At 37.4% G+C, this 13626-nt stretch overlaps 1 protein-coding gene across 1 annotated transcript in view; it reads right to left on the reverse strand.

Annotated features, from left to right (window-relative positions):
* Positions 1 to 1953: 1953 nt before the first annotated feature.
* Positions 1954 to 13626, reverse strand: part of HERC2 (HECT and RLD domain containing E3 ubiquitin protein ligase 2) — a 110592-nt gene continuing 98919 nt past the window's right edge. The window contains exons 87-93 of the mRNA XM_026856588.1: positions 8246 to 8387; positions 7313 to 7507; positions 7103 to 7215; positions 5690 to 5880; positions 3885 to 3990; positions 3138 to 3350; positions 1954 to 2537 (exon numbers count right to left, since the gene is read on the reverse strand). Coding sequence (XP_026712389.1) covers positions 2265 to 2537; positions 3138 to 3350; positions 3885 to 3990; positions 5690 to 5880; positions 7103 to 7215; positions 7313 to 7507; positions 8246 to 8387 — 1233 coding nt within the window. The 3' untranslated portion in view covers positions 1954 to 2264. The remainder of the gene's footprint in view (positions 2538 to 3137; positions 3351 to 3884; positions 3991 to 5689; positions 5881 to 7102; positions 7216 to 7312; positions 7508 to 8245; positions 8388 to 13626) is intronic.

Genomic DNA, 13626 nt, shown 5'->3' on the forward strand with positions numbered 1-13626 from the left:
AAATCAGGCTGTAGGCAACAAGCATTTTACACTGTAAAATGGCATCGGAGACCTGAGTTAGGATTGGAAAACAAAGGAGGAGACTTAAAAAAACATTTTGATGTGGCTCACTAATTAACGATGTAAACTGCTTCCTATCATAAAAGAGACTTCCTTTTTGCTTTTCTTGAAAGAAAAACTCCGACATTCTTTTTCTTTCCTAAGCAAATTACAAAACTTGTTCATGTTATAGTGGTTCATATGCTCCTGAAACAGGGTTTGAAACTCAAGAATGGCAACAGAACTCCGACTCAGTCCTTAGACTTGTGGCATTTAGGCATGACTCATCCGTCACATCTCCTGAAAAGCTGACTACAAAATCCCTTTGATCAAGGTGGATGGCTACAGGGCAGGGCTCTGGTACTACCATGGCAATTCCATGGCGAAGGACAGCAGACAACCACATGAGCACTTCTGTACCAGATTCTCCACTCTTTACCCTCAGGAGAAATTAAATTCAGCAGCAATGATTAAAGAGGTTGCTCAAGGTTTTGGGGTTTTGCATCTTCTTTTAAGATCCAAAACAACCTCAGTGTTTTTCAACAGCAGACATAGAAAATCTCTAGGACAGGGCACAGGGTTGACTTCTGGAATCTCCAAAAAGACAGAGGATCAGGACAGTAGAATTTATTGCAAGTGATCTTCAGCACTAAATAGAGACCTCTAAAGCTAATGAATTTCAAAACTCTGACATCTTAAGAACAAAGAGATAGTTTCACTAGTATTTTGAAATATCAAGTATGTCTCAGGTTAACTGATTTCATGATCCCAGTTAATATTTAATTTTACAGAAGTTGGAATAGAAGTCAAATGCACACACTAAAAAAAATTAACCCACTCTGAATTGTAAAATGTTATTCACATATACCTGTCCTAATAATTAGTGACAAAATGCTGTGACATCACCTTCTACTGGATTTTAAAGGTAAATGCTAGTGCCTTGGCACAACTAAACCTTATTTGCCTACTTTGAAAAACTAGTGCATACACTGTGTGGTGAACACATAATACCACATAATACCTGAATGCCACTTGAGTTATTCAGTGAGTTATTCAAGCAGGCCACTGGATGCACAATGTTTTGTGATCAAGCCTTGTAAAATGATCTAATTTTCTCAGATGTTTCTTGTGTGTCATACAGGTGCCATCATACTCTTTTACTCGCATTCAGATACTTGAGGACATCTGTCCCTTACACTTCCTCAAAAGCAATTTTTTTGCCAGGTGTCCAAGAACAAATTTACCATTACTGACAACAGTAGCAGTAGAAACAACTGCCTAAGCAAAGTGTCCCTAATCACTACCACCATTAACATGTTGCATAGACTTGCTCTGAGTTTACTATAGCTCATGTTGTGTCTATGGCAATGCACCTACTATTGGTGGAGCAGCACCAGCAACGTTTAGTCAACAACTACAAACACAGTGTAAACAGAAACATTTCTTAACAGAGCTATTGCAATGTTCATTCCATGTAACTGCTGCATTACTACTAAAAAACATTTTTTTTTTCTGTGGCAGAACTTTTATTTGGAGGGAAATTATAACTTTTGCATTTACATGGCACAAATTATATACAGTACACTTTCCATGATAAGAATTATGATGCTGTTCACAGAAAGGTATCAAATTTGAGATAAATAATGCATAAGCTAAAATATACAAACCAGGGGTGGAGGTGAAACTATTGGCAATTTTTATTATCTATAGAAGAATTTCAAGGAATAATGTTAATTCGATGTTCAAAAATTTTTAACAAACTTCTAGTAAAGTTAATTGAAATATTTATAATACTATTCAGTTGTTGCACAGTATTTCCAATATACAGTCAAGAAGATGCACAGAACACAACACTTAATAAGAAAAAAACTATTGCACCCACAATTTAAAGGTTTCACTGCCTTTTGGATGCTGCACTACCATTTTTATACAAACATTTACAACACTTCAGTAAACACAAAGGTTCTAAATGTAGTGCAGCATTATGGGGGGCCACTTTCAGCTCTTAAAATAAATTTAAATGCCCATATACTGTGCCATTTATTCTAAGCTGATGGTTTAAGCTGTAACCCTTAATTCCTACTGTGAGTAGCAAACACACCCTTTCCCCAAATTCAGATTACCATATCTCTGACTACACAGTCTATATTCCAAGTCCTTGGCTTCATTGCCATTTTGGCATTTTGCCTCAGTGCTTGTGACAACTATCCCTTATATTATTTTTTTTAATGTCCTGTTAAGTAATCCTGTGTAGAATCTGAAGCAAAAGAATCTGCATCTTCATTATCAGAATCATCACTACTGTCATCAGCCGCTGGCTCTCCTGTCAGTGCTATCCGGGCATAATCATCAGTGTCTATAGACTTGCAGAAGTGGATGGCATACTTCAGTTTTTCCTCTAGTACTTGCTTACAGGAATACCTGGGCAGCTTCAGGAGAAAGAAGCAAGTGTATGACTCGGGAAGAAAGTGGTCTGGAGGATTATATTTATCCAATACCTGTTGAAAACAAAAAGCATAATATTTTTGATTCACTGTCCAAAGCACAAATAAATACCAAGATAATACTTGATAATTTTTTTAACAGTGTCTTAGATTTGCAATTCTGATGTTGAAGTTTCTTTAAAAAATATTAAGAAAAACACCCATTTTCCCTACATTAAGTAAATAAATAAAATCAAATATATGAGCTTCTTTTATTGTGAATATGTGGTTGGGAACAATATAAAAAAAGATTTTATTACTTCAGCAAATACTAAAATACGATTTGAAGATTGTGGGGTTTTAGCCTAGCTGCAGTGATTAACTGAGCTGAATGAAATGCTAAATAAATGCCTGCACACACAGTTGATGATTGACAGCAGAAAACTCAAAATCCAGAGAAGCAAATGGCTGGGAAATGAAACGAATGTCCACTTGCCCAAGCCAAGAGAAAAAAATATTTATGCACAATATAGGTCTCTGTTACATTGTGGATTCAACAGTGCAAAGCTGCATGAACTGTTTAATGAAATCAGCCTGTTCTCCTGTTATGTCATACTACTCTTGGCTACCAGCTTTTTTAAATAAAAACCCCACATGCCATCCCATGCACCTTACCTGAATAACAAAGTCCCTCCCTCTAAAGTCCGCAATAGTCCTGGGCAGCCTTGTTCTACCCCACACAAAACGCAGGAAGAGAGATCGCTCTGTATTGGAGAAGGACTCCATCACTTCCCAGAACCACTGTATCAAGGAAGCAGTTGGTTCAATGCCTTTATAAGTTGCTACAGATTTCAGAAGGTGAAGTGGAATATCCGGACTTCCGCATACCTGAAAAATAAAATATAATTCTAGGCTACAAAAGTCTGATCCAATCAATTACAGGTGATTTGTTCACTCCATTCCTTTACAGTATTTACATTCCTTTACAACTCACAAAATGAACTTTCAAATATTTTGAGTGCTGTGCATGGTCTCCTATTAAAATACTACTAAATATACATCTTCCCATCAGTGGACAATAATGAACCTTCTTTCATATTTCCTTATCACATAAAGAACTAAACATTTTATCTGGGATTAATACCCCCAATTCACCTCCTAGGTCCCTGTTTTATGACTTTTTTTGGTTTTTCTTGTTTCTTCCAGAAATAATTCATTACACCACTGTTCAGCTATATCAAAATAACCTTATTAACACCAAGAGGGCAATTAAAACACTTTCTAGTCTTCCCTTGGACAAAATGTTTTCAATCACAGAGTGATAATTGTAAACAGTATTTAATATGGGGTTTGGATTAGTAAGACAACTGAAGAATCTAACTCCAAGTTAGTGTGACAGAGGTAGCAAAGCAGAATTGATACCATAGTTTCCAGTTCATATCCTGTGAAGAGTGAAAGCAAAGGAACTGGAACAACACGGGCCATCCCCTCACGAACTGCTGCAACTTGTTCGTCGAATTCATGAAGCCTGCAGAGACACATTTTCAGAGTTTTGTGAATGCCATTTCTAGCAATTATTTCTAGAAATTACTGGAATTATCAAGGAGACCTTAACCATTCTCCTTAGCTATGCACCAAGGAACATTAATAAACATTTATCACATAAGATACTTGACTTATAACAGTTTCTAAATCAATTCATATTGCAGAACAAGCTCAGTATAGAGAGATATCTCCCAGTGTTTAGGATACTTTATTTCCAGTATTATTCACATTATGTGCCTGACAAGAACAAACCAACACCCCATTTGGAAACTACACACTCTTGGGAAAAGAAGGGCTGTGCTTTGAAACTCTGCCCTCAAACATTCCCAACACTAGACAGACATTATGGTAAAAGAAAGACATCATGTTTTAGTTCAGACCTGTTTGAGGGGACAAAAGCTGTTATATTTCAAGACAGGCACAGATAAGTCTAACATTTTGCTGCTTCTGCTGCCACCCATTATTTGTGATTTGCTTTTTTTTCCCCCTGTCAAATAATTTCTGGTATGTTTTACAGAGCTCTTCAGAGCAAAGATTCACATCATTGACAAGTCCTGTCCTCAGAAACAACGATGTCAGGACAAGCTTGGTCTTTTGCATCTGCTTTTTCACATGGATTTTATTCAGGTGCTAGTTTTACCTCTCAAGGTTTACATATAATTAAAATCTTAACACTTAACCTAAACATTTAAATGTTTATCCCAAAGGTCTTTTAGCTGTAAAATCCTTCTGAATTGCTTGTGTCCTTTGAGGATAGCCAGTATTGGCATGAGAACAAAACCATTTCTTCAAAGAATTTTAACGTTTTATATAGACATATCATTTACTTCTCTCTACTGTCAAAACCAGATTTGAATATTAGTTTATAACCATTTATAGGAGAAAAAAAAAAAGACTGTACTCTAGTAGTCATTGGCAGACACTATAACTACAAGTTAATAAGCAAGTCTTACTTATGCACTATCTAAAACTGTTAACTATGGAAGAGAGAATAAAACAACTAATAAGCAGTTTTTCATCCAAACTATCTAAAATTTCCGTATTGCAATTGGCACGAGGCCCATTGCTTCACTTAACAAGATGCCTACGATGGCTTCTTAGATGTACTTGTCTAGATTAGCTACCTAGGTATTTCAGTAACCAAAGGCCTGTCTTCTCAGATAGCAAACAATTACTTCCCAGTGATTTCAGTGAAATGTTCCGGTTTTGGCATCTCTGGGTGAATTTACTCATCTGCACATAAGTGTCTGACATTTTATGGTGTCCAAGGAATGAACATTTTGTTTTGTGGATTCCAACTTAGATAAGAATAGAGTAAGAATTCAGCTGGGGCAGCTTTTCACTACTACTGATCAAATGTATTACTTTATCACATAGGAAGAACTAGATTAGATGGGGCATTTCTCCACCTGTAAAACTGTCTGCCAAAACTTCTCTGTCAGGACAGCTACTCTAATCTAGAGCCATAACTGATAATTTTTAGGAAGCAAAATAAACTAAGTTTAATCTTTTCTCGTTAGATAGATTAAAAGAAGTCAGAAAATCAACACTGTAATCACATGAAAATATTAAAATGCTGGAATACAAGTCATTTAATTAGTATGTTGTTTAAAAGCTTTTACATGTTTTTTAAAAGAAAATGCTTATTTTTGTCAATAATTTTAATAACTTATTCAACAAACCTGTAGTTTATTGCCAGCCTCACATATTCAGCTCTGTTATCCAGCGTAATATGGGTGTATTTTGAACTCAACTGAATATCCTGACCACTTGCATTAGGCACAGTGAATGGGAGGCTCATAGCTTCAAACTCTTCTGAAGTAGCTTCGTTGTCTCGAATATACATAAGCCCAGGAATAAAATCTTTATCAACCTTTTGAAAATAAGCCCAAGTTAAAGTCAGTTTAATAGCACTATACAAACAGCATCATTTGCATTACGTGTCATCTACCAAAAGCATTATCAAATGTCTGACCACAACCCACCTAACTTAATTTCAAAGCCATAAAATGGCTTAGTATTTTACATAAAATTTCATTATGCTGGGATGTAGGAGGGTGCATGGGTTCCAGATTTCAATCCTTTTGGGGAGCATTTGCCAAGAAACTCTATTAAACAAGAAAATGGATTTAAAGCTTAAAAACATAGTCATCTCTACAGAGGCTACAGACTGGTTTTGGTACAAAAGGAATCCCCTTACTGACAAGTAAATGACTCTGCTCTTACAGTAAGTACATTTGTACATTGCAGTTCTCTTCACAATGAAGACCTAACCCTTACTCCATGTTTACTGAGCTCAGTAAACAGAAATTCAAAGTTTGTGATCTTCAGTATGTGGGCACAAACTATTTTCAGTAGCAGTTTGTGGTGGTTCAAGCCCTGCCAGGACCGGAGACCACGTTGCCGTTGCCCCTCCCCCACCCTCAGCCGGTCAGGCTTGAAGTGAGGCACAAACCCCGGGTTAAAATAAGAAGAAATTTAATACAACGGTGTAATAAGCAATCTGAACAACAACAGTAGCAATGATAACAGTGATAAACATTAATAACAGTAAACAAGACAGAAGATATACAGAGAAATACTGCAAATGGTTACAGACAGCTCGCTCGCGTGCTCCCCGCCACCAAAGCCACAAAGGAAAAAGTTCCCGGGCTACTGGCTGGAGATCCCTTTCCCCTTCTCTGCTGGGGAAACTTAACCCTATCCTAGTTGAACCAGGACACAGTTTGAACTCATTTTCTTTCACTTCAAAACAGTGTAGGTGTGTACACCCAATCAATCACTGCATCTTGGCACAACAGACAGTAACACCTACAGAAAGGTCTACTGGAAAGTAGGAGTTCAACCACAAATCCATGAGAAGATGTGAGAATGCTCTAGAATTCAAATAAGCTTATTTAACTACTTCTGAAGAACTTAAATTTACAGTTTTAACAGCGAGTTCAAAGTCATCTTTATATACTGACTCAAAATGTAAAAAGACACACAAAATACAAGTATATAGAAACCAGGAAAACCAATCACTGGAGAAAAATTTATGCTAGAGTCTGCTTGTCTTCTGTAAGTTATGTCTTACTCATGAACTTCACACTTACCTCACTGAGATCAGCAATTGTTAAGTTCATTCCTGCAAGCTGTTTCCACACTGGCTCAGCCAGGTTGAGGCTCAGAGGGCTGCCAGTACGGATAGCAATGCCCAGAAGTACACCTGTAAGTTCAAACATAGTGTTTTCAATTTTTGTTAGATTCCCAATATTCTGATAATGCAATACAAATAGAATGTCACAATGTTGCTAAAAAATTACCAAGAAAACGAAACATGTTCATATGCAAGAGTGACTTGGCAGCAGGATTTAATAGGAAACAATCTCTGTTTGCTCCAGATTCATCTCTTCCATTTGGTGTCACAATTAAGAGAGGGGTCAGCCCATTCTGAAGCTCCTCGCACATTTCTGCTATTGATTCACTGTAACCTCCACCGCAATCGTCCACAGATTCACCTTGGAGAAGATAAAAGGCTCATAATTAAATGCTCTTTCAAAAATAAAGTATTGGAATATACTGTATGTCTTTCCAAAGGGATGACTAAGTAAATGGAAGTTTACTAAAAGCTACTCTGTCATATCTGTTCATATAAAACCCTTTAAGCTTTGCTTTATATTTGGATATTTCCAGTTCATTGTAAATCATATTATTTAGAAGATTATACAACACATCACAGTGTCAAAAATACTATTTTGCCAGAGTGTAACTAACATTTTTGTTATACACTAATTAAATAAGTTTCTTTGAGTTTCTAAGTGGCATTTTAAAGTAGATTTATTTCATATATCTTATATATAGTAGATAGAAAGGCTCATCAATCTCAAATATTTTTCCATCAAAAAGCTTGAAGTGGTATGTTAATTGTAAAAACAACCCTACCAGTAAAATCAGCTAGCCAGAATTATTTACCAATTCAGACAGCTGAAAAACAGGTTTAGGTTTTGCAGAACATTTGTTGTAAGCAGATGAGTTGCTCCCAGAATTTGAGAATTACAGACACATTTCCACTATCTTCAATTTTTTTATAAAATCACTTAAGAAAACTTTTTTACTTCCTAACATTTTAAGCACCTTCCTCCGCCTACACACAGAGCTTTCCTGTATCTTTTCCTTCAGGTACTCAAAAAAAAAAAATCTGAAGAAAATTGTAAAGTTAAGTGCAAAATAGCTGGGTAGGTGGAGAATCCTCTTACCAACAAACTTGACTTTCCAAACACGATGAGGAAGCAGAAGGCTATCAGGGCTAAAGGAACTCATTTTAGCACACATCTGTCCAAACACTGACTTTGTACCATCAGGCCCAGCCAGTCCTCCTTTACTCCTAGAACGTTTTACCTATTGAGTAAGCACATTATCAAAGTCAGTGTAAGAATGTATTTCAGTTGGCATTGCTGTGCAGATGAGACCATAAGATTAAAGTTTATAAAATACTCACATGTTCAGTGAAACATTTGCAGAGGTCCACAGTGTATTTTATATATGCGACATATATAGAAAACAAATTTCAAATTGCAGCATTACAGTATTTTTCAGTACCATTTAATACTCATCCCTAGATATGGATATCAGAGACTCCTATTACTTAACCCGATCCTCTCCAGGAGGATGAAAGCACTTAAAACCTCAGACTATTAGAAGCCCAGAAGTATTTCAGAATCACATGATGGTTGAGGTTGGAATGGACCTCTGGAGGTCATCTGGTCCAAATCTCCTGCTCAAGCCCGGCCACCTAGAGACAACTGCCCAGGACCATGTCAAGATAGCTTTCAAATATCTCCACAAACAGAGACTCCACTCCACAGCCTCCCTGGGCAACCTGTGCCTGTGCTCAGTCACAGTGAAAAAGTGTTTCTTGATGTTTGGAGGGGAGCTCCTGTGTTTCAGTTTGTGCCCACTGCCTCTGGTCTTGCCTGTCCTCTGGGCACAACTGAGCAAAGCCTGGCTTCATTCTCTTTGCACCCTCCCTTCAAGTGTGCAAAAATATACATTAAGGAGATGCCCCCGAAGCTTTCTTGTCTCCAGGAGGAACAGTGCCAGCTCTCTCAGCCTTTCCTCTTAGGAGCGATGTTGCAGTCCCTTGATCATCTTTGTGGCCCTCCACTGGACTCTCTCCAGTATGTCCATATCTCTCTTGTACTGAGGAGCCCAGCACTGGACCGAGCACTCCAGCCTCATCAGTGCTGAGGGGAACAATCACCTCCCATGACCTGCTAGCAACACTCCTCCTGATGCAGCCCAGGACACCCATTAACCTTCTTCAAGGCAAGGGTACATTGGTGGCTCATGTTCACCTTAGTGTCCACCAGGACTCCCAGCTACTTTTTTTGCCAAGCTGCTTTCTAGCTGGGCAGCCCCCAGCACATAACTGGTGCCTGGGGTTGTTCCTCCCCAGGTGCAGGACTTTGCTCTTCCACATGTTGATCTTCATGAGGTTCCTGTCAGCCCATTTCTTGAGCCTGTTGTGGTCCCTCTGGATGGCAGCACAACGCTCTGGTGTATCAACCATCCCTCCCTTTTTGTATCATCAGCAAACCTGCCAAGGGTACACTCTGCCCCATCATCTCGATCATTCATTAATGTTCAAAGATGTTGAACAAAACTGGAGCCAGTACTGACCCCCAGGGTATGCTGCTAGTTACTGGCCTCCAATTAGACTTCATGCCACTGATCACCATCCTCTGGACCTGGCTGTTTAGCCATTTTTCAACCCACCTCACTGTCTGCTCATCCAGCTCATACGCTGGTCAGCCTGTTTCTGATATAAAAATAGGCCATACCTAAACATTAAGGAGAAAGACTTACTGATTCCAGGATAGGATGCACTGCAACTTCAGCAGTAGGTCCTATCTCTGTGACATAGCTGTTTAAAGTGTCAGTGATTATTACAGTTACCACCATTTATAAGCACTGCAAATTCCAGCACCTCTGTAATAGAAAAAATTTTTCAGCTAATGCTTGGATTTGCACAAACATGAAAAACAGTATCTGGTTATCTAGATACTTTGACTACATGTCTTGAACTGACCTGACAATGCTGAACAATTGATTATTCTGGGTGATTTCTATGATCTGACTTCATTATAACTATGTGAGACAATCTTAGTTCAAACATAGCTATCAATGATGGTGGCTTTTTTTTTTTTTTTTGTTTAAATGAAACTAAAAAGTTGGAGATGATTAGGCCTTAGTAATTTTACTGTTAGAGTTGGAAACATGCAAAAATAACAGGTGTGTTCACTGCAGCTAAACAGAATTATGTCAGTTGACAACTCTTGTAGGTTTTCTTCCCTAGAAAAGGCATTTTACGTTCTCTCAACCACCAATACCTTACTTTATCTTTAATTTCAAACAGGTCATTGTTCATCTGTCTCTGCTCAGCATTATGTCTGTTCATCTTTAAAAGAAATTGGAAAAAATGAGGAGTATTAATAATAAAATTTGTTAATAAAGTTTTCTTGCCCTATTTCTGAAGCAGCCACAGTTGCCTTGGTAAATTCAATTTTTCTGGATTTCAATCCACTTAGTTAATGCATCCTATCTCTACTCACACATTCAATTGTTAAATCTGGGTACATGTTTCATACACAGAGGCTGTGTTGCTGGCCAGAAAACTAAATACATGCTATTCTTATATTCATTAATGATAATATTTAAATATGCATCTACAACAGCCTCTAAAAAATGGGTACGCACCACCAAAATATGTATGTATATACACAGAGTACTGTGTTTCTTTGGCACCTACAGAAGTGTATTTTAAGATTTGATGAAGATCCATAAGGAATGACATGCACTGAAAATCCCATGTATTTTGCTGCAAGAGATGCACAAAAGTAGTTAAGAATACAAAAAGCATTTCACCAGTATAGAGAAGAAAGAAATGGAAAGTAAACAGAAGGTTGGAGAAACCCAAGATATTTTTTTTCTGTCTGGTGTTCTGCAACTTATATTCTCAGCCTTATCTGACTGCAAAGGGAGTCCTACAGTGCACATAGTTCACCATTATCCATGAGACCGTTCAGAAATAACCCTAATTCATCCCACTAATCTGTATTTGGTTCCACTTCAAGCTACAGTGCATCGCAAAATCCAGTTGGTCCGATGCTGCATATTTCTGATGCTTTGGATAAAACATCCACCACATTTCTTTCCATTTTTATTGAATAAAATGGCTGACACAAGTTCTCCTTCTGTATGAGATGTTCTGTATGAACACAAGCGAGTTTTAATTCAATGTATTTCTAAGGAATTTGGATGCCCAAGAATTTTTTAAGTTGAGAAATCACCGAGTCTTCTCTTAAAGAGAGAAATGTATGAGCAGAAGGTCTATAAATGCAGTATTTAATTCACTGGTTTTTTTCAAACCTCAATCAAGTGATAATAAAAAAGCAAGCAATCCTGCCTGAACAGGATGGAATGCAGATTTACTATTATACATTTTATTTAGTATTTATTTACTAGCAACACAGAATTTTCATTTAATCTGATCATTTAGATGCGAGAATGGTTGCGATTTGACTTTTAACAAAGCAATGTAAGAACACAGTGAAGGATTATTAGTATTTCCACCAGCACCTTAACATATTACTTGCCGACAAAGACAGATGCTCATATTAAAATTTTTTAGGTTATTAGCAAAGAGCAAAACAATTCACTGAAAAATGGCAAAAAATTCATACAAATATGCTCAGGCCACAATCCACCACAGGTGTTTTAGCTTTTTATTGTAGAGGTCTGAAGCACAGCATTTTGCTCATGTTTCCAAATCATCCCCTGTGAAATCTGTTTTACTGAATAGGGTCAGATATGACCCTCACTGAATACATGCCTTACTAAACACAGATTATGCAGCATTTCAAATTTTTAAAATACAGTTCCAGCCTTCTTGGTGATGAGGTAACTTTTTAGCATAAAACAAGTTAGTATGTTGATCAGAGCCCAAGAAGGATTTTCATAAAAACAGTCTGCCATCAGAAGATATCAGCTTGTGGAAAACCAACATTTCTTGGACTAGAGAGAAATGCAGCAGCTCAAAAGCAGCATACAGTGAAGTGTGGAAGAATCAAGGTCAAGAACTCGCCCCAGTGAATAATCACTTATTGCGAGCAGAACCATACAAAGGGGGAGATGTACTCAAGTCAATCTGTAATCTGGTTAAAGCATTTTGAAGTGATAAAGACCAAAATTTAAGTTCTTTCTCTGAATCTAAAGAAAAAATCTTTTTGTCTTGAGCAGTCTGAGAGTACCCACTGAAATACTGGCCATCTTGTGGGACTTTCCAACACACCAGGAAGAAACGTAGTACATGAAACCATGCACTTGAAGACTCACCAAAAAAGTCCACAAAAAGACAGCACCTTATTAGTTGGAATCAGCTAAGAAAAATGTACTGTTAGCATACAAAACAGATAGAGAGAGAGAGAGAGAGAGAGAGAGAGAGAGAGAGATGGATGAAGAAAACAAACAATTTAAGGATATGTAATGAAACCAATCTCCAGAAGAGGTAGAGAAATATCAGTGTTATAATACAAGACTAAAGACAGTGTCTCACTTACACCTTGAGGTTTCAGTTATCTAAGCTCGAACTCAAATGCTACAGAAAAAATACAGTATAAAAAGATAAGTAGAGAAAGCAGACAAAAAAGCTTAGCCTAATGAATATAGGAAAATGAAGTCTGTCATGAAATGACTGTTCTTTAAAAACACATTTGTTAAGGGAGAAGACAGTAATCAGAAAGGAGGAATGTTGTTATTTAAACTGAAATAACACAAAAGAACAAATAATTCATTGATATGCTGTACCTACTTTAAGATCATATTATTTTTAATTGTCATGCTACTGAGATTTCTGTAACCTACATTTATTAAGGAGTCTAGTGAAGAGGAAGAAACTATTCTTAAAGTGGGATTGCATATATCCATACATGTGACATTTCTCCCATAACAGTAGAGAACACTGAACCAGGAGATCATTTGCAGCATTACATTCCTAAAAGTAGACACTCTCCTTAACAACTGAAATTTATTTCCTTTTTAAAAGGAATAAATTCCTTTCAACTGCTGTGATAATCTCTTTTCATCTAAAGGCAAAGATTTGATTTAACAGCGTTATGAATATGTCTGCCTATAGGTCATAATACACTGTCCATTTGACAACACATGAGGTTAAATATAATAGTAGGTAAATCTGATCTGCTAGTTAAGAGGGTCAGTAAATAAACTCGAGCACAGGAGCCCTACCTGCAACTTCTAGTTCACTTTCTGGCTCCGTCTTCAACTACTACTATTACACCTTTCCAAAACAAGGCACAGGTGCTGTTTTGGAACATTTCGCTTAATGACCACTCCCAAGAAGTAATACAGATAAAACTGCATCAAGTTTGTTTTTTTCTGCCCTATACAGTCATAGAGTCATTCAGGTTGGAAAAGACCCTTGGTATCATCGAGTCCAACCATGAGCCCTGCTCTACAAAGTTCTCCCCTACACCACATCTCCCAACATCTCTTATAAAACACCCTTAAACACATCCAGGGATGGTGACTCAACCACCTCCCTAGGCAGCCTATTCCACTG

The sequence above is a fragment of the Athene cunicularia genome (genome assembly GCF_003259725.1).
Source record: "Athene cunicularia isolate RWA chromosome 1 unlocalized genomic scaffold, athCun1 chr1_part1, whole genome shotgun sequence".
Lineage (NCBI taxonomy): Eukaryota > Metazoa > Chordata > Aves > Strigiformes > Strigidae > Athene > Athene cunicularia.